Source organism: Simochromis diagramma, unplaced genomic scaffold (genome assembly GCF_900408965.1).
Source record: "Simochromis diagramma unplaced genomic scaffold, fSimDia1.1 OVJJ01000320.1, whole genome shotgun sequence".
Taxonomy (NCBI): Eukaryota; Metazoa; Chordata; class Actinopteri; order Cichliformes; family Cichlidae; genus Simochromis; species Simochromis diagramma.
The window spans coordinates 2,452,042-2,478,395 of NW_024386773.1; the positions used below are offsets into that span (position 1 = coordinate 2,452,042).

Here is a 26,354-nt window from a genome sequence, read left to right on the forward strand (position 1 = left end):
CCCAGACCTGAAAGAAGCTGGGTTCCCACAGCTTAAGCCCAGTTAGATTTAAGTCTTTGGCACTCCTCCTAAATTTATTTTAGGCTTTTTAAAAAGGCTTGTAATCTTGAATGATGTCAGTTCTTCATTTCTTATGATACATCCATCGACCCATCCATGCAACACATAAAAAAAGTTCTATGCTACGCACTCACTTCACTGCCTTATAAAACACTAGCACACACTTTAATCCAACAGATAAACCGGTCATGTTGCCTATGGTTCAGATTCAGTGCAGTTTTACAGTAGCTGAAGTTTCTCCCAGATATTCACATGTTTATTTAGCTTACTTAGCACCATGTTAGCATCACTTAACTCCTCCCAATAAATGACACCCCAGCCAGAAGACCTGTAGCCAGTGCAGTAATTATGGTGGATGTGCAGCATGTTGACACTGTGCTGAATATTTAATGTAAAACAAAAAAACTAGTTTGGGGTGTATGTCATGTGTGTGCTGACTGAGAATGAACAGATAATGCAGGCACATTTTGGTTTTGATTTTTATCGGTCCGTGCCCAAAACTTTTTGACCTCAACATCTATTAACTATGCAAGAAAAGAGAAAAGCTACAGGACTATTAGCTGTTGTGCTAGTAGCAGAGCTGTAGTTTAGCAGTAAAAGTACAGGAGGTTTTAGTAGAGGCAGTAATATTAAAGTTATAGACCATGAATCATCTTTACAGACCAGTTTGTCTTTCAGCTTCAGGACCAGATCGACTGTCTCCACCTCTGTGTGCTTCTGGATTCTCTTCTGGAGATCCTGCAGAAGAACAAATGACATGGAGATCGATAAAGGTGTCTGGGACTCAATTCAAGGGTACTCATTACATTTTATGACTCAATTCAACACTGATATTGTTGAATTGAGTCGATGTTGACTGATGGCCATTAAGATATACAGAGCTTTAGCCAATGGCATCACTTAACTACTTTCTAACATCCCATCTATGTAAAAACAGAAAATAATAATAATTATGCTCAACTTTATTTTCAGAGAGCCAAAACCTCAGACCACTCTAAACACAGTTAGTTTAATCTTGAATCTGTATGATGCTTTGGATATTGCCTTTTCATGGTCCCTCAAGTTCCACCCACCTGCTGTTCAAACCTTGAGGAGCCAATCAGAAGTTAACTTAAAAGCATAAAACACTAAAACAATGTTTCAGACAGACTCAGCCCGATCTTTATACACTCCAAGCCTTTCTCCTCCTCACCTCCTCACACAGCGCTTCGAGGTGCAGGGCTTCCAGTTTCTGCGTCATCTCTTTCCTCCTGTTGCGGAACCAGCCGTCAAAGTTGGGAGACTTGAGGAAATGCCTTTAAATTTAAGAAGAAGAAGAAAAAAAAAAAAAAAAAAAAAAAAAAAAAAAAAAAGAGTTCATATGACACTCGGGATAGTCTGCATTCCGACAACATGTCAGTGATTCACTACTGACATCCTTTCAGTCTGTGTTACAATCAAACCATTCATACTTAACCCAGTAAAAACCTCTATGGCTTATGAACTTAAAAATACAGATTTCCATGTGATAAATTAACTTCTGCAGATAGATTTTTTTAAATAAAGGCTTATGCCTGCACCTGTAGAGTCCTATCCAGTCTCCTTTCAGTCTGGACGTAAGCTGAGGTCCAGCTTTCTCCAGTGTCTTCATGAAGTCCTGCTGTATGAACGGTCGTAGCTGAGGAGGACTCTTCCAGGGACTGATGGACTTTTGGAGAGGCATCAGACTGGCCACGTACCGCTCCTGCACCACACGAACAAATCATTTTAGTTGAAGCCTAAAATGCTTATTGTCATTTGTAAAATTAAAATCACATATTTACAGCTTCATAGCCCGATGTATCAGAGTTAAATCCACTTCTGCGAAATCTTTCAAACTCAGATTCAACTCTAAAAAACACAGCATTCATTATAGAGTTCTTGGATCTGATTGGAGGATACCACATACATAAAGTAATTGGTTGTTACCAGTGGAATGATGAAGCTTTGTGTCAGTTCTAAGAAGTAGCGCCGAAGAATTGCATTTTGGGCTGCAGAGGGTCTCTTCTGTTGAACACCCTGCAAAACAAGAAAATACATAAAAATATTTCATATTTTCAATAATGAATAAGGGGACGCTTAAAAATGGGAAATATCTCACCTTCTGAAGCTGTTTGATGATTTCTTCATCTTTGTTGAGATACGGTTTATATGCAGTGTACACACCTACAGAACACACACACACACACACACACACACACTTATCAGACTGTTTTTTTAGTTATTGCGGGACCTCTTGCACAATTTGTCGGTGTGTGTGTGTGAGTGTGTGAGTGAGAGAGAGAGAGTGAGAGATTTCATGTAATATTAAAAAAAGTAAAAAATCTTCATAATACAGAAAAATAAATAGAATAAAAGGGGGATGTGAAATATCTACCGGGTTTAGAGTCCAGAGTTTTGAGGTTTTTCAGTTTCTTGACTTTCATCTGCTTGGCCATCTCTCCTGTGAGTGCCAGGTGGTGAAAAGAGTGATCAGACAGGTTGATATTTCTCCTCCATTTCAATACATCATTACCTACTTCATTAACACACTTTTTGCACAGAGACATCTTTTTGAACAGGTTTGAGACCCTGTATGTCTCAGTTTGCTGAAGCTGTAACGTTTACCTGCTTGTTTCATGTCTCCGATGCGGATGATGTGCGGCCAGTGCTGCAGAGTTTTTGCAAAAAAAGGATTGGTCACTCCTAGAATGACTGACGGCCTGCGAAAACACAGATTAATAACTTTTAACACCAATAAGCAGAAAACAATTTTCAACACTCAACAAATTTCTAACAAAGTAGCTTCTGTTCATTGGCTCCCTTTTAAATTAGAATTTCAAACATCCTGAATGACCACGCCCTATCATCACTTTTTTCCAGCTGCTGTATGGAGTGGCAGCCTGTTCCAGCAGCTCCTGTTGCTATATTTAAAATTAATTTAGGGACTTTATTGCATGATTAAATTGATTTATTTTCCTTGCTCATTTTGATTTATTTGAAGGTGAAATAGATACTTTTTGTTTTACAAATCTACTCGTGGCAACAGAATCTTCACCAGCTGATCGCTCCACTGTCCACAAATTTATCCCAGCTACTAATACCAATGACACAACAGCATGGCGTCATTTTATTTTTACTTACGGAGCCTGCGTCCTGGTGGTGTACTCCTTAAACTCACTGTCATGAATGGTGAAGTACGGCCGGAAATCACTGCAGTAACGCAGAGGAGCAATGCAGCTGCAGAGGGGAAAAAAACATTAAAACATTTTCTAACATTTTTAAACTAGAGTGTTTACTGAACCTTCTGACAAATTAAAAAGAAAAAGAAGAAGAAGAAGAAAGTAAATGTCAGTCTTAATATTTGAATTTTTAATTTTTATAAGTTTTGGTACATCTGGCATTTTTGTGCCTTTTTTTTTTTCTCAACATAAAACACGTGAAGGCGACAGGATTAAGTTGGGGGGGGTTTGATTAATAAAATCACACTTATTTTGTAGACATCTCAAGTATTCACATTTTAAATATAATGCGCTTGGCCTATTCCAGGATTTTAAACAAATCAGCATTTTACTGACGCATATGAGAGTGTGCGTTGGATGAAAAACACCTGTCTGATCACTGTACAAACAGAAACATATGTAGACCGACTCATTTGCTGGACTATAAATTACACTTTATAACACATTTATAACAGGAAGACATGTCTGGGTGTCATACATCAAATTTTCCTTAACATGAAGACACAAAAGTATATAAAAATTAGCTTTGGGTTTGTTGTTAAGTACTGGTCTATATATTATCCTGGCACAATAACCGCTGCTAACTTACCTGACCAAAGCTAGCACAGTATCAGATGACTCGGCTGGTGATGGCGCCATGACAACAAGTGCCTCCCCCAGCAACACCAACTCCCAAAGCATCTGGAGATGGAAGAAGACTGGATAGAAACACCTGGGGGGGGGGGGGGGGGACAATGAGTGGAGTAAGTCTCTTTCCCACTGTTTGCAAACCAATTTCAAACCAAGTCAATTTTGGAAACGTCAAAGACACATGCCTGTGTTACATTCTCAGGTCGAAACTTGTTGAACTGCTAGATTTCAATTTTATTAATTTACCTCAGAACCTGAAGGTCTTAAAAGGTTTCAGCAGATTTGGTCAGGAGCACAACCACCAAGCTGGGTGATTAATATTCTTTTTTTTACCTGAATACAGAATATGCTGATTTACACAGCAGAGCACCCAAAACAGTAACTCTGACCTTTTAATAATGGGCATGACTATTCATCAGAGGTGGGACCAAGTCATTGTTTTGCAAGTCTCAAGTAAGTCTCAAGTCTTTATCCTCAAGTCTCAAGTCAAGTCTCAAGTAATGTCAGGCAAGTCAGAGTCGAGTCTCAAGTCACTGGTGTAAAAGTCCAAGTAAAGTCACAAGTCTGAAATTTTGAATTTCAAGTCCTTTCGAGTCTTTAAAAAAAAAAAAAAAACGAAAAAAAGCATGTTGCAGTTATATGCTAAATGTAAATATTAGACCATGTAATTTTTAAATCTGTGTTTTTCTCAACACATGACAAAATAGTGAACTTAGAAAATATACACAAATTGTGAAATTGCACCTCTTTAAAATGCAGCTCAATTAAACCCAGCTCCAAGAATAATTTTCACCAACAGTTCTGAGATAAGCTGCATGTTATTCTTGGATGCGGTTGTAGGACCGGCTTTAAAATCGCATGACAAAAATATCATACACATTAAAAAAAACTGCATCACCAACGTAGCCTGGAAAACATTTGCTAGTTAGATGAAGTCAGCTATCTCATCGTAGCATATTTATATGCATATTTATAATCATACGGTTCTTGGAGTGAGTGCATACACTCGTGAAGTTTAGTAACTTCCGGTCACTGCAACAAGCCCAGGTACAGTTTACCGACGGATGGGTGCAGGACCTTGAAATGCACCGTGTAGAAAGTAAAGACCATCGTACCTATCATAAGTTTACCAGTCTCACAAATCGTCGTCATAAATACACATTCGTTAACCGTTTATTAATAGGACCTTTGAGCTCAACGGTAATTAATTAGCAGTGGAAATAATTTCTGGTAGCATCACAGAAATGTAGCAGTGACAATAATATTGTATGCTGTAATCGTACTGGGCAATTGGTGATACAAAACAACTGTTTTATCCTGTGAATGAAAGTATATGTTTTTGTCAATGTACCATGGTAACAGAAGCGAAACGCAATATTGTGTCAGGACAATTCACTATTTATGCACAATAAACACAATAAATAAAGGAGCATAGCGCGACAATTTCTGTTCAGCGCCAGACTTGCTTGTAACCTATATCACCAATTATGTTATGAAAATGACGCATTAACTACAACAGCAGACTGACCTTTGTGGAAATGCTTGGAGCAGACTAACCTGTGAGCTGGAGTGTTCTGGGACGTTATAATTGGTCTTTGAATGACTGCAATCCAGTCGCCTCTTTGTTACTTCGGAAACATGGCTCGAACAATTTCTCTTCAACGACGTAATCCGATAACAACCGATCTCTTTACCCGTCGGCTTCCCGTGGCTGTCATGCGACCGGCTATTGCAGTTAATAATACAACAGCTTCTTGACATTTTTGTGTTTCTTTTTATCGCTGTGCAGTGCCGTAGCTCCGCAAACGCACATAACGCACACTGCGTAGGGCACCAAATGGCCGGTAGGGCACCAAAAAAATCAGGGTCGTAAAAAAAAAAAAAGTAAACCATATTAATACTATAAATATCATATGCATTAATATGGTTAAACAATACAAAAGCAACATAAAACAATTTTCCCGAGAAAAGGGGTGAATCTGCTTTGTGCCCTGTCTCCAGTCTCCTCCTGGTGCCCCCCCCCACTCCCAGTGGTCTGTTCTATAATTGGTAAACACCTGTTTGAACATGGCCTCGAAACGGCAACAGGAGTCGGGAGCGGAGAAAAGAAAGAAGAAGAGGAAGCGTGATGAAACTCAGGCGTCGCTTGCCGGTAAGGCAATGTTTAAATAATAATAATAAAAAAAAGTTCATTATTGTAGCCCTTGCTTGCACGCTCATGTCCGTCAACTCTGTGATAGCTCCTGTTAGCAGTGTTCATACTGTGTTAACAAATGTTGCAAATGATTGATGTTGGGTAGTTTGTTTACGTTGTGGATATGAATATAGAATGGACTACTAAAAGCAACTCATCATGGTCACTCAATTGACGGTTTTCAGATAACGTTAGCAATCGTGACTCACGATTGCTAACGTTATCGTGATTCGTGAGACTAGCATTTCCCTCCTCAGGTTGCTAGCTGGCTAACGTCATGCATGCTACTGATTAACCTTAACTTTGGGATAGGTCAGTGATGCAGTCAAGTATTATTATCAGATTAGACAAGATTACTTTGTATGTTGCTGCATTTCAGGATATCTATAAAGACGCATATCTTATTTATGCCATTGACGTCTGAACACATAAATAGTTCTCGTCTTTCTTTAGGTTCATAGATCAAGGGCGACATCTGTTGGTGAAACTGTAATATGAAACCTATATCTTCCAGTAATATAGATTTCCTACTTGCGCATTTATATCAAATTATGTACAGCATGTTTATATTGCCATTTGCCATTATGAAAATCTATACATGTAAAATATAGTTAGTAATTTTTAAATGTACCAGTGACTTACTTAATTTATTAGTCTTATAATGCAATCTTTCGTAGGCCTACTGTAGATTCAAAATTGTATTTCTGTAAAATCCCTGAATATTTTCTCTTGTATGCAGGGTCAATGCTTAAATATGTTCAAGGAGGATCTCAAGGACAGGATGAACCATCCAGTAGTAGTGCCATCCCTGGACATCAACCACCAGCCATTGTAGACCCTGCAACAATCCCTAGCCAAGAAGAACAAGAACCATCAACCACCAGTTCAGGTACAGTTCCATACACAAGTACCACTGAGAGTCCTGTCACTGAGAGACTATCAGAAAGTGACACTGTGGAGACATGTGTGCCCCCTTCAACCGATCCTGCTCTTTGGCCAGCTCACATTGTAGATGCTGATCGTGTTGAAATTGTGCGGAGAGGTCCTTTTAATGTCAGCTCTGATTTTAATTTTCCAAAGGGGCCTGATGGAAGAGCATTTCACACTAGCCTTAAGTTCAAAATTCTTCCCAATGGAGAAAAGGTTCACCGGAGCTGGTTAGTGTACTCACCGCAGAACAATGCTGTGTTCTGCTTTGCATGTAAGCTTTTCAGTGTGAAGGATATAAAGCTGAGTACAGAGGGCTTCAGTGACTGGTCGAACATCAACATCCGTTTGAGGGGTCATGAGTGTAGCCAAGACCACATACAGTGCATGCTTAAGTGGAGAGAACTGGACACACGGCTAAAGAAAAGCATGGCAATAGATCAACAGGAGTTGACCTTACTAGAGGCAGAAAGGAAAAAGTGGCGAGAGATTCTCAAACGATTACTCTCAATAACTCTCTCACTGGCTTCCAGAAATTTGTCTTTTAGGGGCTCTTCTGACTGTCTTTATGAGCCGGACAATGGCAACTTCTTGAAGGAAGTAGAGCTTATGGCAACATATGACCTTGTAATGGCAAATCACTTGGCCAACATAAAAGATGAAGGTTCCCACACACATTACCTCAGCCCTGAGACACAGAACGAACTAATTCAGATTATCTCTTCAGAAACATTCCGCGCCATTGTGAAGCAAATCCAGTTGGCAAAATACTTCTCCATCATTCTTGACTGTACTCCAGATGTGAGTCACACTGAACAAATGTCAGTCATAGTACGCATTGTTTGTTTCCAAGCACAACCAGATATTAAAGAATACTTTCTTGGCTATATAAATGTGGAGCAAACAACTGGCCTTAACCTGTCCAATGTTGTCCTTGACAAGTTGAAGGAGCTTGGCATTCCATTTGAAAACTGTCGAGGACAGGCCTATGACAATGGGGCCAACATGAAGGGGAAGAAGCAAGGTGTTCAGGCCAGACTGCTACAATTAAACCCGAGAGCATTGTTTGTGCCTTGTGGAGCTCACACGATGAATCTGGTCATAGCTGATGCTGCCAAGTCCTCTCCAGATGCAACTGGCTACTTTGGGTATTTGCAGAAGTTGTTCAATTTCTTTTCCAGTGCCACCCAGCGATGGGCCATTTTAACAAAACATGTGAAATTGACACTTAAATCTTGGAGTGACGTTAGATGGGAAAGCAGGCTTCAAAGTGTAACTGCTGTCCGGAGTCAGACAAAAGAAGTGAGGGATGCTCTCCTGGAGGCCAGAGAAGCTGTAAGTGATGCAGTCGCAAAGGTGGAGGCTCAAGTGCTTGCTGAGGAAGTAGCCTCATTTCGATTTTTGATTTGCTCCATCGTGTGGTGTGAACTTCTTACAATCACAAACCAGGTGAACAAGTTACTACAGTCCAGCTCCATGCAGCTCGATGTTGCTGTCAGGCTCATTGACACTGCCAAAAGTAACCTCTCTAAATACAGACAGTCTGGGTTTGATGAGGCTGTGTCAGCTGCCAAAGAACTCTGTGAGGCCCTGAACATAGAACCACAGTTGAAGGAGAAAAGGCTCAGGAGCACAAAAAGGCAGTTTGCATATGAAGCTGTTGATGAGCCCCTCCATGATGCCCTTAAAAAGCTTGAGGTCACATTTTTCAATTGTGTTGTGGACTCTGCTTTAATCTCCCTACAGGAGAGGTTTGAGACCATGAATCAAGTGAAGGAGAAATATGGAGTGCTGCTTGATTTCAGCAAAGTGAATGGGATGTCCAAGGAGGATTTAAAAAAACACTGCACTGAAGTACAGAAGACACTGACAGATAAGGGAGTAGCTGACATTGATGGACCTGAGATGATGCAGGAAATCATCAACCTTCCTCAGCTGCCACCACAGACGTCTGCTTTGGAAATGCTGTCATTTTTACATGACAATCAGCTTCAAGAGGTATATCCCAATCTGTGGATTGCTCTGCGTATTGCACTGACCCTGCCTGTCACAGTTGCCTCTGCTGAGCGAAGCTTTTCAAAGCTCAAACTCATTAAAACGTACCTGCGTTCATCAATGGGGCAGGAACGTTTAAGTGGTCTGGCTGTTATCAGCATCAATGGTGACGTGGCTCAGAAGCTATCATATGATGACCTTATAGCTGATTTTGCAACCAGAAAATGCAGGCGTGTGCCTCTCTAGGCCCTAGAGAGGCACACGCCTGCATTTTCTGGTTGTCAGAGTATGCCCTAGAGTCTAGGGCATACTCTGACAACGAATTGTAAAAATGTTTAACATAGTTACTTAAGGAATGTGGCTTTTGTGTTCAAATTCTTATTTTTCTTATTTAAGTTTCTTATTTAAATTCTATTGTGAAACTATTTGTAAATATATTAATAATAATACTATTATATTATATATATTATTTTTTTATAAAAAAAATTACACATTATTGCCAGGCTCTTTGTTCTTGTTCCAATGTTCAATTTTTGTTTCAGTATTTATTTGTAACAGTATTTTTAACCTCCTTTAACCTTATTTATTTGTTTAACTGTCATGTTTGTTGTTATTTAATTAAACAAATTCCACTGAGAAATTCAAAAGTATTAATGTTTTTTTTTTTTTTTTTTTTTTTTCAGTGGCGGGGGGGGCACCATAAAGCATTTGTGCTTAGGGCACCCAAATGGCTAGCAACGGCCCTGTCGCTGTGTAACTGATTTTAATTGAAAGCCTGCGTGCGCTAGTACCGCTTGCCACGAGTTCCCAGAATCCTTTGCGGTTCTACCCGTGAATGACGTCACATTTTCAATCTCTATATAATATGCATGTTAAATTTTATATTTGGGGTGAAATATCAAGTCTTTTCAAGTAAACCGGTTCAAGTCCAATTCAAGTCCCAAGTCATTGGTGTAAAAGTCCAAGTCAAGTCACAAGTCTTAGAACATTTTTTCAAGTCAAGTCTAAAGTCATAAAAATTAATGACTCGAGTCTGACTCGAGTCCAAGTCATGTGACTCGAGTCCACACCTCTGCTATTCATTTTGTCTGCACCTCCCCCACAGAGACACAAGGTAGAAGCAAGTTTTCAGAGACGCCAACTAAACACTGAAATCAACCCTCCTTGCGAAAGGCCTGTCTTCACTTTCTCTCAGTGTTTTTTTTTTTTTTTGATAAGCAGTTCTCAGCTGAAGCATTAAGTGATATTGTTCTTGATTCAGTGACAGTACCATGATTAAGCAGCAGGTGGAGACAAAACATGTCCGAAGCATGAAGAACACTGTGACAGAGGACTTAAATTTCTGTGTTAAATCTACCCTGTAGGTACACGTTACACCTTAACCTGACGTGTACGTCTCTGGAAATTCACACCGATGCAGTCTGCAGCCGACTGGCTCGTTCAGTGCCACGCACCAGGTTTCAAACAGATCAGTAGAGCATAACAATTATTACCTCGATGTAAGTTCAGCAATATAATGACACACATTTGTAACAAATGGATGGAGATCGCCTTTCTCGACTTATAAAATAGGGGCCCAAACATCAGATAACATATACCAAATACAATCCCAACATACATTATCATACCAAAGCGAGTCACTAAAAAATATCCAAAAATTACCTAAACAATCCTAACATATAAATAACACTAATCCAATCTAGACATTGTCACACAACAATAATGGTAAAATACATAAAATATGCTGGCAGCACGGTGCAGAAAGAAGGTCCAGAGTTCGACTCCACCATCTGGGAGGACGGTGGAATTTCTGCCTGAAGTTCCTCCCACAGTGCAAAGAGATGCAATTATTGAGGTTAGGTTAACTGATGATTCTATAGGTGTGAATGACAGCTGGGATACACTCTAGCACCCTGATAAGCAGAAGAGAATGGATGGATGCCGGCGACCAAGACTTGCACGAAAAGACAGACTGGGACATGACAACAAGCAACTTAACACCAATCACAAGCTTCCATGTAGAAATGAGACTATTATGTAACATAGGTTGCATCTTAGGCTCTATAAAGATTTAGTCTAAATCAGCCTTGACCTGCAGGACTCACCTGAAGAGGTCCACTTCATGAATTGTTGGGAGCACAATGGACACCATGCTATCACTCTAAAACACAAAAACACACTTTCAGCTTTAATATTCACATAATGCTCAGTGTGTCATCAGACATCATACAAACAGACACTGAGTGTTTGTGCGCACGCGAGTGTAAGATCACCTGGGTGGATTGGACCAGCTGTGACGTTCCTGGTTTATCATAAGAGGTTGGGATGCGAACCTGCAGCACATAGCACAGATTTTCATCAGAGAAACAATGATAGCCAACCACATTTGTAATTAGTAACGGCCTTTTCTAATTCTGTTTAGGTCCTTCTTACTAGTATTATCCACAGGCATATGGAAGAGTTTGTCCTGAAAAGAGGATCATGCAACTCTTAAATGGCTGAAGTCATGAAAGAGTGCATCTTTAGCAGCAGTTGGGAACATCATCTCAAAGATAAGAGCAAACCTCACTCCACATTATGTTTAGTGCAATCGTAAATTCATGAACTGAATCATCTGTAAACTTTGGAAACTTCTCTTTTTGGACTGGAAAAAATCTTTTTGCTTTGAAGTTTATTTGAACTTTTACACAGAAACTATTTTTAGTTTCCTGTTTGCAGTTATTTTTTTGTTTAAATACTACTAGCACTTTAATTTGTATTACTTAAATAATATTATTTATTTCATTTTTACTCTGTCATATTGAGAAATGTTAGAAATACATTTGATTATTTTCAAATTCATATGCTTCCTGGGTTTTTATTTTAATTTGCTGTGGGACGAGACAACAGGGTGATGGAGCATAGAACAGAAGGTCTGCCCACAGGAAGCGGAGATAAGAGTTACTGAAATAGTCGTTGTCTAATCGAGTAATTGAAGAAAATAATCTTTAGTTACAACCCTACCCTAGACTTACAACATTCATCCTTACAATAATCAAACTCATTTCATACTTTTACGAGCATGTCTGGAGTCATTGTAGCCACTGCTGTTGTTATGCTCCCTACCAGCAACCACGTAAAATTCAAAGACCCACTCTAATAACACGTTTTGATCATTAACAGTGAACGACTGCTGAATTAAAGCACTTTGAAATCAGATTTTTTTTTTTTTTTTTTTTTTTAAATACAAATGTATTAAAACACTCATTAAAGTGATAAACTTAACTAAACCAAACCTTCAGTCCCAGAACTGTACCAATTTGTACTCTTTAAAACAAAATAAAAGACATGAAGGACACAGAAGTAGTGAACCAACTCCATAACATTGAAAACATTGAAGTTACCTCACTAAGCCCCTAAATGCTGCTTTAAAGTACAGGTCACTGCTGACTGCGAAGCATTCTTGTTCTACCTGAACAAGACTGCCTGATTAAACAAATATTTGCCTATCGTGGGAAATTGAATCGAGCCATCTTTAAAGTTATTAATTAGACCTGTTCTTTACCTGTCACGACATGTCAAAACTAAACATCTGCTGGTTTCAACTTAGTGCGTGAGTGTACCTTGAGGACTACACCCATGATAGGCAGCGTCAGGATTCGTCCAGGATGAGGCGTTGGCCAGCGATCGATGTCATTACAAGCTATCAAACACAACAACAATTTTGAATTAAAAAGGATCTTCTCTGAAAACAGAAAAAGGGATTTATTTAAGTACACAGAAATAATTGGCTGCCTCTCTGATATTCTTCTTCTTCTGCGGCAAGACAAGTTCACAATCATGGAGACTGGTCAGCAGCTACAGTCACTGCTTTCTGACTTGGCAAACCACTTGTGATTTACAATTCCTTAGTCAATGTGCAATCAAACTTTCAAAATAAGGGGATCATCCCTTACCAAATTAAAGATGGCATCATTGCCTTATACTGGTCGGTATTAATCTATAATCAACTAGAATCTACAATCCCTATAAATAGTTTCCAATTAGACATGGGTAAAACAGTGGGTTGGCCGACCCTCCATGGCTGCACCTGAGAGGTGGGAGTGCCCAACAGGACAACCCCTCTTTTAGTCCACATTGTCTCCACTTATAGTTCATATACTCTGGTCCGAATCAGCTGATGAGGTCGTAAACTTAGTTTAGAACTTTTTTCACATTGTTTGGTTTGGTGTGGTTTTTTCACATAAGGAACTCCAAGCAAGCCAAAATGCATCACTACAAACCATGTGAGTCTATGGGCTCAAATTGTGGTCATAAATATTTTGTACTTGTAAATTAGGATTCGTATGTGTAAAAAGAATTTGTGTAAGTGTAAAACAGATTTGTGTGTGGACTTAGCCAAAAAATAGGTGTGAAACTCTGCACTCAAGTTTCAAGTTACAAGTATGAATTTTGACCCTGTTTTTCTTCCTTTCATCTGATTGGCCAATGTCGTGTCAATCACAAATTTAACTATCCAATCAGAGAACAGATGGGTTTGGCTGTCGGAGGGGCGCTTTTTTGAACTGCAGGTCCTTGAAGGGTAATACAGTTTGAAGCTGGAGGATCTCTATGTAAATATCCGATAGAAGCTAGGTCCCCTAACTTTCAGTAGCTGTTGAAAGGATAAAGTTGTGGTATATCAGTGGTTAGAAATACCATTATTACTTTAGGATTAGTTTAACACAAAGTCAGGGCTTGCCTGGGACCATGGCTGTGAGTCACAGTGCGCAGCATAAAGTTACTTTCACATCAGACGCAGCATGTGCTGCTAATGCTAACTTCTAACTAAAAGCCAAGGATCCAGAATTTGTTGCGCTGGCTGCTGAGCTCTGTGGGTTTTTGCAGCAGCTCTACCTGTACTAGATGCACCTGCTCATTGTCGTTTCTATCTCTGACTTTATGTCCTCTTCAAGAGTTTCTGGTTTTTTTTGCTGGTTCTTCAAATATTCAATAAAAACATGTATGCTCATTAATAACGAAGAAAGCTTTGTAACTATCCCCACTAGTGAAGACTGTCATTTCCACAATACTGCCCCCCCCCCCCGGTCCGCAGCGCTGTTGGAAAGGCCCTGGAGGTCCCTGTATTAAGCACATAAACCTGTGACACAAAAATCACCAAACTGAGACCACCACAGACTGTTTTCCTTCGTGTTGATGAAGGAAAACACTGGGCTGGCATGTAAAAAGGCATTTATTCCCTTCAAGGACCTGAAGCTCCATAAAGAACCCCTCCAATAGCCAAACCCATCTGTTCTCTGATTGGATAGTTACATTTGTGATTGACACGACATTGGCCAATCAGATGAAAGGAAGAAAAACAGGGTCAAAATTCGTACTTGTAACTTGAAACTTGAGTGCAGAGTTTCACATGTATTTTTTGGCTAAGTCCACACACAAATCTTTTTTACACACACACAAATTCTTTTTACACATACAAATCCTGATTTACAAGTACAAAATATTTATGACCACAATTTGAGCCCATATGAATCCACTCACTGGCCAGGAGCAATGAGTGGAGCAACAAAAGTAAATACAGGAAGAAGGTGCTGTATTCTGGACCACTGGAGAACATGGAGAATTTACATTCATTTCACATCTAGCTGCTAGCCCCTACAGACCTTTGCACATCTGCAGTACCTTCCCACATTGAGAATACAAAGCATACGTGGTTATGGGATATTTTTTTATCTCAAAATTGTAACATACACCTTGCATTTCGTTCGGATCATGGTCTAATCACATCACACCATAAACAAACAACTCTGGGGTTTATTCCTTCAAAGGGTCACAGTGCAGCTGTTTTGGTCTATACTTAAGTCCAATTACTGTGAACTAAATGGACTAAACACCACAGGTGTGAAAACACACTTATCCACAATCCTCTCTTGGTTTTCTTGGTTATTTTGTTTTTGCAGCCATATCCAACTTTAGATACTTTTTCAATGAGACACCTTAGGTAGTACTGTTTACCATACTCTCACATCTCACTGCACCAATTATTGATTAGGTAATTTGACTGACTAATTAAACCCTATTGTGCGTGGGCTCTCCTTGTTTGTTACTAGCCTGGATGAAATTACTGAAAAGCAGTACTTCCAACACATATTAGATATTAAATACTAGAGACACTGACTTTAGAGGGAAAAACTTGCTCTAAGAGGACATTTCTATTTTGTGGTTTTTGGTTAATGAAAGTAAAGAAAAACAAACAAAAAACAAAAGCCATTTTAGTCATTTTAAAATTATATTTATCTTTTTTTTACTATTTCTCTGAATTAGACAGTGACAGTTTGGTTTGGCTGTCAACATCTTAAATTGTTCCTTAGTTCTAAGTAAAACATCTTTTTCAAGTCTGACCATATCAATGAAATCTCATTTTGCTGTATTCTTTAAGTCCTCAAAACCTAAACAGACGAGAGGAAACTCATTCCTGAGAACAGATATAAAATACATGTCTTGTGATTAAATGTGCAACAAACTGGTTTCTCTAAACTTTGTAAGAGGCGAACCAAGCTTACGGTGACATCTGATAAACTGAGAAGTCTCAGTACAGGGGACCTGCTGCCAAGCTGATACGTTGTGCCATAAAAATAAAAATGCTGAAACTAGATGTAACTAGGATGTGAAAGCACTGTAAAAGTGTGAACTAAGGACTGTGTAGTTAACTCTTCTGGACCACACGCAGCTGAGACAGGATTACACAAATGATTGCATACAGACAGGTAATCAAACTGACCAGCCTCCAGGCAGGGCTCCTGTTTCTCAAAGTATTCAGGAGCCATAATCTTCAGCAGCGAATGGAAGAAGGTCACATAGGGCAGCTGACTGATCAAGACGAGAGACTGGAAAGAGACAGGCACAGCAAGAAAGAAAAAAAAAAAGAGGGAATTGTATTTTCAGACATTTCATCAGTATGTAATTTTTTTTTAGTGGTTTGATTTTGATTTTGTCTGAAAGATGTCAGAATATAGTGAGCCGACAATCCCTCATTTTGTCTAGTAATAGATTAAACCCCAAAGAGCATCAGCTAGCAAAAGCAGAAAACTACAAGAAATCTCATAAGTGTCACAAAACAAAGACGTGGAACAAATAAATGTCTTATGGTTTTTAAACTGCAAATAAAAACTGAGAATCAAACCCAAAGCTTGAACTAGTGTATGCTCGACATGGGCCTTTGTTTCTTATTTTAACCCTCTGTATACCTGCGGTCATCATAAAGTATAATGTTACATTTGCACCACATTAAATCCATCTATCACATCATCATTCTATTAAGGAAGGTGCCAAGTAAACATAAGGTGAATTAATTTGGCATTTGTTCAGTGATCAGATGGGAGGAGTGAGATGCAAAAGCCTTTTGAAATAGGGGTAAAAATAAATCATTTTAGATAATTATATATATCAAATTTAAGATGCATGCAGTTTTTCTATCAAGGAGAGCGCTAATACAGTTAATCACAATGTAACCTTGCCTGAAGTGGGAGTACTACTATTGTAAGCCTAAAATCATAACCAAAAGGTGTTGTTGAAACCATTTAATCTCTAAAATATGGGGGGGAAAAAAAGTCCTATTGTGGTAACAGGAAGCATAATCTCTCTCAAATTTTTTAACACAGTGCATTGTGTGCTGGATCCTTGTTCATGCTTAAGTTTTCTATCACCGGCTGTATTTAGTCCTCCTGCAGTATGACACTGACCTTCTGGAAGTATCCTCTCTTCAAAGATTTGTCTCGCACCTGACGGAAGTACACATAACCGTAGTAATGGCCCTGCTCCCTCTGTAACACACACACACACACAGCAAATTATCAGTTCACAGATTCTTATTTTACTCTCAGCACACAAAACTCTACACTGTGCAGTTTATGTGCCTACAGAGCTGTGTGTGTGTTAATGAGCGGTGCCTAACCTTCAGACAAGGTGGCGCATCTCTGTCAGTGGTTTCCAAGAAGCAGCCAAGTGACGTCTTCCTGTTGGAACCCTGCCGGAACCGGAAGCAGAACTGTGTGTCACCAAGGCAACCTGGAAAAAGAGGGCAGAGCAATGACCGATTGTCACCCACAGTAAACAAGACACATTTTAAGACCTGAATAAAAACATATGGGAGAAAATCAGCAAACACAGGAAACCAATCATGTTTTTGTGGTGATGCATGGGGTTTAATTTAATTAAGCTTAAATAAACTTTTGTTTATAAAATATCCAGACAGCCACCCGGATTTAATCCAAGATGGCTGCAGTGTTTATAGGAGGATTTCATTAAAAGCCCAGCTTATCCCAGCTTCCAAACACTATGCAGATAAACATGGTGAATACATATAAATATGGATGCATATTCCAGTATTTTCTAAACTCAGACTAGCATATAGAACCAAAATATACATAAGCTGGGAAAAAAATAAAAATCACTTCATAAAGACACATTAGCAAAGCACTGCTACAAAACTTTAGGAACATTCAAAAACTTGTACTAAATTATTCTTTAAACCCAAGTCACTTGTGTATGAAAATCAAAAAATATACAACTTAATTTGTTCTGAAGAAGAAAAACTGCACTGTCCTCAGCTAACTTTAAACTAAGATTATAAGTGTGATCATAAATAGATTTTAAAAAAAAAAAATCACCTTTGAGAAACAACAAAAACACTGCAGAATCCACCACAACCTATTTCTGTACACATCTGCATTGTGCACACTTGTAAAAATAAAGAATTAAAAAATGTACGCTGCAGAAAAATGTGACTTCGATGAGCACTGGTCAGCTCTTCTAGCCTGCATCCTCTGGTCTTTTAGACAAACAGGAAGAGGAAAACGAAAGAAAAAAGGAAACAGGAAGTCCTGCATAAGCCATGAACCAGAAGTTAACCTCAGCAGGAGGTCAACACATCCTTAGACAGAGAAAATGAGCTTTAGGACATTCAAAGAAAGACAAACACTTCAGCTCAGGCTGGTAGACTTAAAAGCATTCCACTTCATAAGTCACGCATACATAAGCACACACTACCAGGAGCGCCAAAAAAAGCACAGCCAAGACTCCATGACATCATTCAGTCGGGTTGCATTCAAGACCACACAGCATGAAAACAGGCCACTGCTGCCTGACCACAGCTCAACCACAGCTCTGAATTAATTTTGAGTTTCTAGTCACTCAAACATGTCACCTACAAACCTGAGAAGAGCAAACACAGTCCGAATACTTCTGTGTACTTAAAGAAAGACTTTAAAGCTCTTTGCTTTATTTTCCACAAATCACATCAGTCCTCTTTTAACAACAAGTTGACCAATGCCACGTAGAGTTCACAGGACAGGCAGCATCAGAATTAAATACGTTTTTACAAATGACTTGACTTTTTACCCCCTCCCCCAGTAGAGATGAAGAAGAGGCAGGTCTGAGCATCTCCACTTAAATTGCTGCTTGCTCAGCCTGGAAGGAAACGGATGGAGGTAGTCGCACAAATGTAGAGCAACCTTACATCTGATCCGATTACTGGCCTATTCTTTTATGCACAATAACTTGTTTTATAAAGCTCTATTGGGTATGAGACGCATGAAGAGTCAGCAGTTTCCAAATAAAGAGCACAAAATAAATATTCATCTGTCACCATTTATTCTGAATTCCCAAAGTGGATTAACGACAAATTATGCCAAATCTGTTCAGGATGTAAGGCTAAATTATGGATGACACACAGAGAGAAAGAGAGCTGCAGTTCCTCATTTTAATGTCTCTCTCCCCCTTTCTCTCTGACAAACACCTACAGTGAGAGATATATATAGCAGCCCTGTAAGCAGTCTGTCCTAATCCTGTCTTCAAACTGAGGGCAGCAGGTTCCTTTAGCTTCACCCCCCTCTGACTCAGTAAACTAAAACACACACCTGCGGGCAAACACACAAAGCCACAGTGGTGTTTGTACATGGGTGTGTGGTGAGTGCGCTAACCACTATACCGTAATCTATCTTACATTTAATATTTTAGTAATTTAAAAAAATCTAAGAGTATCAGTGAAAAAAATACTGAAGTTACCAAAAAAAAGAAAAAAAAAAGAATAAGTAAAATATTTTATGACTTAATGCTGTTCAGCTGATATCCATCCACCTACAGTTACTTCTCCAAATATTTATGGACCTATGCAGTGGATTTCAAACAATCAAGATGTGACTGAAGTGTAGACTCTCAGCTTTAATCCAAAGTGTTTAGAAGGAGTATTGCATTAACTACAGGAATGACTGTTTAGGAATTACAACCATTTTTATACACATCCCACACAGAGTTGGAAAGAGCTGCACCTAGCATTACAGCCAACACCTTGTATAAACTAGGTCTTTTCAAGCAGCACCCAACCAGATGTTAGCAAATTTTTCCATCACTGATGAAAAATCTGAAAGCTGTTAAAACAAAAACAAAAAAAACAATAATGTAACGTGTCTCTCTCATGACTACAGAGGTGCAGAAAGAGTGCCTATTTTGTATAGTATCTAGTTTGCAAATCAAAAAACGTGCAGTGCGTGAGCTCTTCTGATGAGGATGTGCGTGTATTTGTCCGTTTTAGATGACCTAGTTCAGGCCACAGATTTTATCCGCCATGCTTTGGTTCAATAACATGTGACAGTAACGGTACTTAATTATGTCATCAAGCCTGTCAAACTGTAGAATGGTTCTGAAAAAGCAACGAGGCAAAACTGGATCTTGATTTGCATTAGAACCAGCTCCAGCCCCAGTTTGGTGGATACGAGATAAGAGAAAAAGGCTGAAACACAAACTCACCTGAGTTGGAGTCAGGGAATGAAAGGTAGCAGATGCTTGTTTTCTGAAAGAACAGCAAATATTTAGTTTATGTCCTTACCTCTTTTATTACATCAGCTCAGGTTTACATACCCATACTAGGCTTTGCCTGCCTCAGAATGGGCCTTTGTGAATCAATCCATCAACATGTGATGCTTTTTAACATGTCGATAAATGTTCCAAAAACAAACCTTTCTTTAAAAAAATAAAGAATAAAAAAAATTCCCGCCCATTCAGTGTAACTCACCTCTTTCTCCGACAGTTTGGAATGATGAGGATAAATGACCTGGAAGAGAAAAAAAACAACAACAACACTTTACCCAAAGAAGAATCTCACAAACGCACAACTGAAAACTTTGGTCAGCCTCTATTATGTGCTGTGCTTATGTTGTTAAACTGTAAAAAGAACTGGAAAACTGTAATACAATGCAAAGATGTTATAAACTGATTTTAATGTGACTGAGAGACAAAGATAAAAACTAAAACATAAAAGTTAAATTATGTTTTACAATGAAGATTTCTTACACCATATAAATAAATAAATAAATAAATAAATAAATAAATAAATACAACCCAATAAAAACCCACAAACACACACAGAAGTGAGCAAATTCAATCAAATAATTTTTTTAAACTACTGAATAATGTTAATTGTTTACACAATACACACAATTTTTGTAGTTCTAAGTGTTCCTTTAAAGTACTTAAAAAATAGCTGTACTTTTACAATTTTAGATTTCCTTTAGTATAAAAACAATCTAAAGTGTTTATATTTTTCAAACTAGAAATGTATCAATGACAACATTTTGGTTTAATACTTGTGTTGAGATTTGTTTTAAATGTTTTATTAAACATTTTAAAACAAAACTTTTATAGTCCTTTCAGTTTTTCATGGCAAAATTTGTTAATATTTGCCCAGTTAAAAAAATGTATCTTGCATTTATCTAAAAGTTTAATATTGAACTTTATCTATAGTCAAGTTAGAGGTGGGAATCACCAGACACCCCTCCATACAATATTATCAAAATATTTCTCTCAAAATATGATACTGTTGCTATTTTTAACATTTTGTGATATGCTGTATTTTCACAACATATATTGCGAATTATCACTTTTTTTAAAAACAGCAAATTATCTCCTTAAGTTAAACTTTGTCAATATTTATATTTTATCTAATAAGATAACGTTATCTTCAACTACACCAAAATGGTCATTAGAACCACTCACAAATGTTGCTCTAAGTCAGAGTAAGCCTGCTATCAGTCTGTGATTGAATGAGGCCAGGTTGGCAATTACATGCAATCTGTTTCTGATAATGCGCAATTAACTGTTATACACCATCAAAAATCACATCTGTTAATGTCTACCTAAACAGAAATTAATATTCAACTATTATATTTGCTCTTAACCAGCTAGCAGCTAGTTGAGTTGAGTCCCTTCCAGTTGTGCTCGTTGACAAAGACTCATTCAGAGCAACAGCAGCATCTTGGCAATCATTCTGCATTTATAAATTAGACAGCAATTATTTACATACCTTCGACAGTCTCTCTGACAGCGATTTTCAGTCAGTCCAAGTCAGACTGCAACGGTCTGCAGAAAGGATGCCTCCTGAACTGCTTAGCTTTGTCAAGCTAAGTGTGTTCAGTGGTTTTGGTTGAACCAGTTTAATGTTAAGTTTGTTCAGCTAATGTTACCTCAGCACGGTGAAGCATGAAATAAGCCATCTTGTTCATAGTACTCCCAGAGTATTTTAAATATTTAATTTAAAAATCAGTATCTGGTATTCCTATATTATTACAGCATCGTGATACTATGCTGTATTGATTTCCCCCCACTCCTAATTCAAATCAAGTAAAATTTTGATATACCCATTAAAAAACAAACAAACAAATATGCTGATCCATGTGCTGCACTGCTGATAGTACTGCTGATGAATTTACCGTACTAAGTACTATATCCAATTAGTAAATCAAAATGATGAAATGCTCTGTAGTCTTAGTGTAGCTCAGTACCCTGGAGAAAGTGAAACAGAAAGACCTGAAGAAGTCTGAATCTGCATAGTTGTTTTTCATTTAAACATTGTTATCAGGTAACTGATTAATGTGTGTTTCTATAACTCCTGTGAGGTCAACAGGTGTTGGGGAATTTTTTAGCCTTTGTGACTTCAGTAGGATTCAAAACATTTGGGTACCGTTTTAAGTTGAATTATTTTTTTGTTTTTTTTAAATATGCAACTTTCTGCAAAATACGTCCATTTGAAGTTATAGCCTGAGTGATGCAGTGGCTGCTGGGACGGACTAACTTCAGCTAAGGACACCAAACACGCTTCCCCGTAAGCTCGGCATTGTCATAAAGTGATCCTACAGTAAAATGTTCTGCTAGTTTTGTGAAGCGTGTGTGTACTCGTGTAATCATTGTTAAATCAAAGAGTGGCAAAATGAAAGCAGCTAATGAAAGTGATTTGTTCACTCCCCTCCAAGAATTAGCCCAAGCCTAAAAAACTGCTAACTTAGACATTTGTAGCCTCACTGAGTTTAACATGACCCCGCTATCCCCGGCGGATACTTTTGTCTCACCTCCACCGCCTGTCCGAGCTCCAGGTCGAAGCCGACCACACAAATGCAGTGCAGCCAGGCGGAGAAACGGTCCCAGGGCAGCAGAAGAGCCTCCTCCGTCTCCTCGTCGCCTCCAGGCCCGGGGGGTAGCGTTATTTCCTCCGCCGGGGAGATGCTGCTAGCGTCCTGGTCGTCCAGATCCTCCGACTCTTCGACCGGCTCCCCCAGCTCCTCCGGGCCTTGCAGAGCCATAGCTACGGCCCGACACCGGACACCGAGATGCTCTGAAGAATGTTAACCGTTTCCTATATATGTTTAATGGTATTTCAGGCCAACTTGTCCGCAGGTAACAACAGGAGACAAGGAGGGTGCAGAAAGTAGCCACTTAGCTTCCAATTAGCATTTCAGCAGCAACGTATTACGTTCTTTGTGTAACGTCATCACGCACAAACGTCCCTGAGCTGACTTCTACATGCCGTATTAAATAATCCATATAAAATCAATAAACAAATAATTACGTAGTTGTTTTTAATATTTGGTCTAATTTTTTCCAAATGATTTGCACACAGACATAAAAAGAAATTTTTAAAAAGACATAAAACATGATAGAAGAGATTTTTCTTTTCAAATCAAAGCTTTTAAAATCAAAATTATGAGATCCAAAGTCAAACATTAGACCTGCTAAGTCACAGCATAACCTAGTTAAGGCAAAAAATTCAAAGCTAGTAAACCTAAATATAAACCTAAACTATAAGTAGAAATTAAGAGATGTTTATGAGATTTTAAAAAATTATTTATTTATGTAGCAGTTTTCAAAAATAGAAGTCACAAAGTGCTTTATACAGATAATAATCTAAGTAAGAGGTGTCAAACATGGCTCAGATTGTACTTGAACTGGCTCAGAAACACTCCTGGTCTAAGATAAGAGATACAGCTGCAAAATTTAAAATACTACGAATACACGAAAGACCTATGACAGTATATGTAATTGATTAAGGGGAACATCTGCACCATATATTAAAATGCAAGAATAAAAAAAAAGCTAAACGTCTTTGTTTGTTTGGTGTATTTTTTTTCTAAATAAGCTGTAAGATGTACATTGGCAGGAACCTTGGGTAAAATCCAAAAAGTTCTTTTGTTTGATTGTTGTTTTTGTGCAAATTAACTTTGTATGTTTTGCACATATTGGGCTGAAATAAACAATTTTAGCAAGAGGCAGATGACTGAAGAAAATAAGTGAGAAAGGAGGACAGATAGAGAGAAAGATAATCAGGAAGTGCATAGGACCGGTAAGGAGGAAATGAAGGGAGCGATGAAGAAAATTAAGAGTGAAAAGGCAGTTGGTCCAGTGACATACCTGTAAAGGAATGGTGATGTCTAGGAGAGAGAACAGGGGACTTTTTAACCAGACTGGTTAACACATTCTTGGAGAGTGAGAGGATGCCTGAGGAATGAAGGAAAAAGTTTATTTCTTTTCCATTTGACATTAGAATTGACGAGATTAAAGGAACACCTCAGGCTGAGATGGTTTGAGCATGAGCGGAGGGCAGATGTTGGATATACTATGCAAAGGATTTTGAAGAAGGAGCTTCCAGGCAGGAGGAAAAGAGGAACAGCACAGAGAAGGTTCATGGGAGTAAGCACATGCAGGGGTTGGTGTGACAGAGAAGGACACTGCAAACAGGAAGAGATGGAGGCAGTGAAGTGGTAAATTGGGGTTATATATTTATACTCCTTACACTGAGACAAAACATACAAAGCAGGTCCTCTATACCATGGCTCTGAAGAAGTGTTTTTTGTCTGCTATGAATGTAAAGGAATTGTTTTTGGTGAATTAATATGCAAGTTTCTATGACCATTGATCAACAACCACTGATCAAAGCCCATTGATGAATTGAGTAGGTGGGCAAATGATTCAGTTGTACCACTACAGACCACCTGTAGATAGACATGTTGATGATCGGTGTGAACTTAATGAATGATTAAGATCATTTTCATATTACTATATACGATAATATATTCCTTAGTGACACCTGCTGCTGGCAGCGCTAGCTACAGCTCATTCTTTGTGATCTGAACTCCCTCACTCCACCACCTCCCCCCCACACACATCCACATTGCTAAGTATAACTCCCATCACTGAATGAATCACGTCTTCAATTACAGCCTGACTCTGAAGGCAGTAAATCAGCTTTATCTAAATCCTTTAATAGCTCTATCACCGAGCAAGCAGATGGATGAACCAAACTGCAAACAGAGGGCACAAACAAACCTTGGTGGCCTAAGTTGTGATGCGAATTAGTCTACTTATGGGTAAGAATAGTAATCAAGTCAATAAGATATTTTTCCACAAAATGACCAGTACTGGATTTCAGTAAAGTAATGCAAATTTAAACCAATTCATACTAAATGACTTGGTTTTAATTGTTCTTGCATTTTATATCTTGAGCCACAGAAAACAGTATTTGATCTGTCACTAAATAAATGTAAATGTACATTGCTTTTTTACATACTTTATTGTCATATGTTTAGTTTTTTAACACAATTATTCTTTTTTCGTGTTTTATTATGATTTTTTGTAATTTTTGCTCCCATTTTTCTATTGTATTTTTTTCATAAACAAAGTATATCTTATTCCAAGAAAAAAAAAACATAACGAAACAAAACTAAAAACCTGTGCATACTAAAGAGCTAAGTTATCAACTAAACAGAAAATAAATTAATAAAAAAAATCCAAAGTCCAAGTGAGGCCTTTTTGGGGATGTTCAAATACCACATGGTACAAACATGTAAGTTATAATGAATGTAATAGTTATACATTCTTATGTTTTTGTATACAATTTCAAAATGTAAAATATTCACATTGATAACCTGACATTAGTGATAATACATTCAATATAAAAAAAACACTTTGCATTGATAGATAATGAAATGCAATGAATGAGGTCTGGGAGCACACAAACCCCAACATTTATCAGATCACTAAAGAGTGTTGTAATTAAACTAAGATGTAATGGAGTTCAGCTTCTAAGGCTTTGTATCCCACAAACAGCCTCTGTTAAATGGGCATAGTGATGTCAAACTGGGCTAAGAAGCTAAACACAGTAAGATGCTGTTAAATCTCATATAATAGTCAGACTGTTAGCACAGTGACAGCTGGTGCTCTGCTCTCTCTGCAGGAGGGCTAGGCAACGCAGCAGGGACCATGATGGGGTCTATCCCACAAAAAAAACCTGCACCAGGAACACTTTACAGGAAAACTCCAAAACTTCAAAATGAAAACCTATAACAAGGGTATCAAATATAAGGCAGAGAAGCCAGAATTGGGCCGCTACAGTCCCTGATCTGGCCCACTGGACGGCTTTGGAAAATGTGAAGTAAGGCATACATTTTGGACTGCGCTGTATTTTAATAAATTTAACTGTTCCTCTTGCTGATAAACTTCTCCCATGGCCATTCGTATTGCACCAAAGTATTTGCTGTATTTGTGCAATATCTGTTAGTTTATAGTATATGTATAGTATTTGTTACTTAATTATAATCCAAATCCAATTTGGGATCTGGACTTAATTATACTTCAAATTATATTTCAAAACTTACATTTTAACTACTGATTTTATCTACTGTTCCTTTCTGTTTTTCCATTTTAAATCATGCTTTTTTATTTGTTTTTGTTTTTTAATGTCTCTGTAAAGCACTTTGAATCACCTTGCTGTTGAATTGTGCTATATAAATAAACTTGCCATACTATCTGTAATTAAGTAACAGACAAAATTAAATAACAGAAAAGGTCCTGTTTTTTTTTACTATCGGCTATAGAAATTATGATCTTTCCGTAAAGAACAGAACCTTTCTGTTTCACAGCACAGTCTGGGAAATGATCTACCAGAACCTTTTCTGTAATTTTACACATTTATTTCTTACAGTTTAAGCCCAAACAGTCATAGTGAC

At 38.2% G+C, this 26,354-nt stretch overlaps 2 protein-coding genes across 2 annotated transcripts in view; one reads left to right on the top strand and one right to left on the bottom strand.

The window, feature by feature from the left end:
- The window catches only part of dennd6aa (DENN/MADD domain containing 6Aa), a 28,420-nt gene extending 5,572 nt beyond the window's left edge, over positions 1-22,848 (bottom strand). The window contains exons 1-18 of the mRNA XM_040003454.1: positions 22,425-22,848; positions 20,096-20,134; positions 19,831-19,873; positions 16,979-17,091; positions 16,767-16,847; positions 15,806-15,911; positions 12,648-12,727; positions 11,319-11,378; positions 11,151-11,206; positions 3,889-4,011; positions 3,202-3,297; positions 2,686-2,780; positions 2,456-2,521; positions 2,180-2,244; positions 2,008-2,097; positions 1,620-1,783; positions 1,253-1,355; positions 724-798 (exon numbers count right to left, since the gene is read on the bottom strand). Coding sequence (XP_039859388.1) covers positions 724-798; positions 1,253-1,355; positions 1,620-1,783; positions 2,008-2,097; positions 2,180-2,244; positions 2,456-2,521; positions 2,686-2,780; positions 3,202-3,297; positions 3,889-4,011; positions 11,151-11,206; positions 11,319-11,378; positions 12,648-12,727; positions 15,806-15,911; positions 16,767-16,847; positions 16,979-17,091; positions 19,831-19,873; positions 20,096-20,134; positions 22,425-22,655 — 1,686 coding nt within the window. The 5' untranslated portion in view covers positions 22,656-22,848. The remainder of the gene's footprint in view (positions 1-723; positions 799-1,252; positions 1,356-1,619; positions 1,784-2,007; positions 2,098-2,179; positions 2,245-2,455; positions 2,522-2,685; positions 2,781-3,201; positions 3,298-3,888; positions 4,012-11,150; positions 11,207-11,318; positions 11,379-12,647; positions 12,728-15,805; positions 15,912-16,766; positions 16,848-16,978; positions 17,092-19,830; positions 19,874-20,095; positions 20,135-22,424) is intronic.
- Positions 5,740-9,481, top strand: LOC120716089 (zinc finger MYM-type protein 1-like). Its single transcript, XM_040003440.1, has 2 exons — positions 5,740-6,081; positions 6,863-9,481. Exons 1-2 carry the CDS (start codon positions 5,997-5,999, stop codon positions 9,289-9,291), a joined length of 2,514 nt encoding a protein of 837 aa, XP_039859374.1. The 5' UTR covers positions 5,740-5,996; the 3' UTR covers positions 9,292-9,481.
- Positions 22,849-26,354: the final 3,506 nt, after the last annotated feature.